General features: G+C 35.6%; 1 protein-coding gene across 1 annotated transcript; it reads right to left on the reverse strand.

The window, feature by feature from the left end:
- Positions 1-425: 425 nt before the first annotated feature.
- On the reverse strand, positions 426-1,546 carry LOC108371298 (protein Wnt-4-like). The gene is made up of 2 exons (XM_017626829.1): positions 1,213-1,546; positions 426-1,135 (listed from the first exon to the last, which is right to left on the reverse strand). Exons 1-2 carry the CDS (start codon positions 1,369-1,371, stop codon positions 899-901), a joined length of 396 nt encoding a protein of 131 aa, XP_017482318.1. The 5' UTR covers positions 1,372-1,546; the 3' UTR covers positions 426-898.
- Positions 1,547-1,989: the final 443 nt, after the last annotated feature.

Below are 1,989 nucleotides of genomic sequence, written 5' to 3' on the forward strand. Positions count from 1 at the left end.
TATTTGTCACAGTCATCAAGTGGCAAATCAGATATTTGGTCATTTGCGTAATTTTTATTTGGCTTATGTAGCAGCATTGCGTTCACACGATTTGGCCACCAGGGTTGTTTTTCATTTGCCACAAGAAGGCAAATATTTGGCTTTTCTGATAAATGACAAATGTAATTTAGCGTTCACATGATTTGTCTATGAATTTGATAAATTTTTAGCCAAATGTACAAATCGTGTGATCCCAGCTTAAGTCTTGCGATGTGTTGTACCGTTGATCGGTAACGAATACATACGGTTTGCTACAGCTCTAATCTTTAGACAGCTCTTTATGGAAAGCTTCTAAAAACATAATAGATATTCGTGTTGAAGTGTAATTGAGCCAGTGAAGGCACGAATTGGACACACACAGTTTATTTTGTTATATGTATCTTTATTTGTTCGAATTGTCTTTGAAATGCATTATTGGCAAGTTATTTACTGGGATTTGATAAGTTATATATATTTATAAGGTATACAAATGGGGAATCCAATTCCACAATGCCCGGGATTAGGGTGTAAAAACCTTGCATAGAATCAAGGTTAAAGGCTTTTAGAACCTAAAATATAGATGCTGCCGCGATCTAATCTTTACGCTTTCTCTTGTATAAGTACGTAAATCAGTTCCGATCAAAACAAATACCAAGAGAAAACCTTTCCTGATAGTTTTTATGAACGCGCTCGAGTAAGAGCTTTCTCTGTCAGTGACTTACATACAATGGTGGTGGTATTTATGATCTTTGTTTTTTTCTTTAAACGCGTAAGCACTGAAAGCATTTCGGGACTTTACTTATTTTGTAGGCAAGATATTGTTTAATTTGACGAGAGCATGCCCAATGCCTTTTAATAATAATAAAATAAGACGGAAAAACTATTTACAAAAATATTTATCCTCAAATCGTTGGCAGTAATCGCAAATAAGTTGGCAGCAACGTCCATTGTTAAAACGGCAGCGACACTTTTCCACTTGCTTAAAAACATGAGTCGTGTATCCGCGTCCACAGCATAGATTTGCGCAGTTGTCCGGATGCAGACACTGACGATCCTTGGTTACCGAGCAATAAGTCGGCGATGTTTCCAAATAATACAAAGTGGTGTATTGCGATTTCTAAAACGAAAAAAATTTATTACATATATACATAAAATAAATATATATCGAAAAACTTTTGTCGAGTCGATTCTCACTTTTCCTATTTTCTGTTTTCGCCGTTTTAACCGATTTATGGGTGCATCTCGACGTATTGTGCGTGAGTTCGGAGCCTTTCTGATTGCCTGATCGTACTTCTGTCGCAGAAGTGTTGACGTTGAATTGAATTCAGATAACTTTTTCCAGCAAGTTTTCATTGAACAAGAACCAGAAACTCCATGACATTTGCACTTATCCTTTATTAGCGTTGATACTGCGTCTATGCCCACCTAAATATCAAAAACAAGCAATGTAGATATATGTTAATATGTATATATACTTATTTGGGTTCCAAAAAGAGTAAGGAAATCCATTGTTTAGTCATGCCTTACAACATCATAGTTTATGACTTCATATACGTAAAATCAAAAGTATGACCGCCTTATTTTCAATTAACTTGACCTAACAATGTTTTGCGCCCGATTGCACTAATGACAACAAACTTTTCTTTACATTTCTATTTGTATTCCTTTTATAACTTTTCACGACTTTTATTTCTTCTTTTTATACATTCTAGAGTACCAGAATGTGCTGGCCGCTGTGGCTGAGGGGTGAGGGGTGCGTACTATCACTCCGTATAACGTGGTTCGATCTTTATCTAACTATTTGAACGATCTACACTAGGGATGTGCAGATTTTTTGCTCTTAAAGCAGACAAAGAGCCAGCAAGTACCACGCAAGGTGTAAATCAGTTCTCAGGGTAAAGGAGGTGTAAAAAATACATTAAAATAATCATATATATTAGTAATGAAAGTCCGAGTACAAGAAATTTTAAT

The sequence above is a fragment of the Rhagoletis zephyria genome, unplaced genomic scaffold (genome assembly GCF_001687245.7).
Source record: "Rhagoletis zephyria isolate East Lansing unplaced genomic scaffold, Rhagoletis_zephyria_1.1 Rzeph_scaffold_04867, whole genome shotgun sequence".
NCBI lineage: Eukaryota > Metazoa > Arthropoda > Insecta > Diptera > Tephritidae > Rhagoletis > Rhagoletis zephyria.

Coding starts and splice junctions, on each gene's coding strand:
- LOC108371298 (XM_017626829.1), bottom strand. CDS start 1,371: ATGAAAACTTGCTGGAAAAAGTTATCTGAATTCAATTCAACGTCAACA. Junction 1,136..1,212: donor GAAAACAGAAAATAGGAAAA/GTGAGAATCGAC, acceptor TTTTCGTTTTAG/AAATCGCAATACACCACTTT.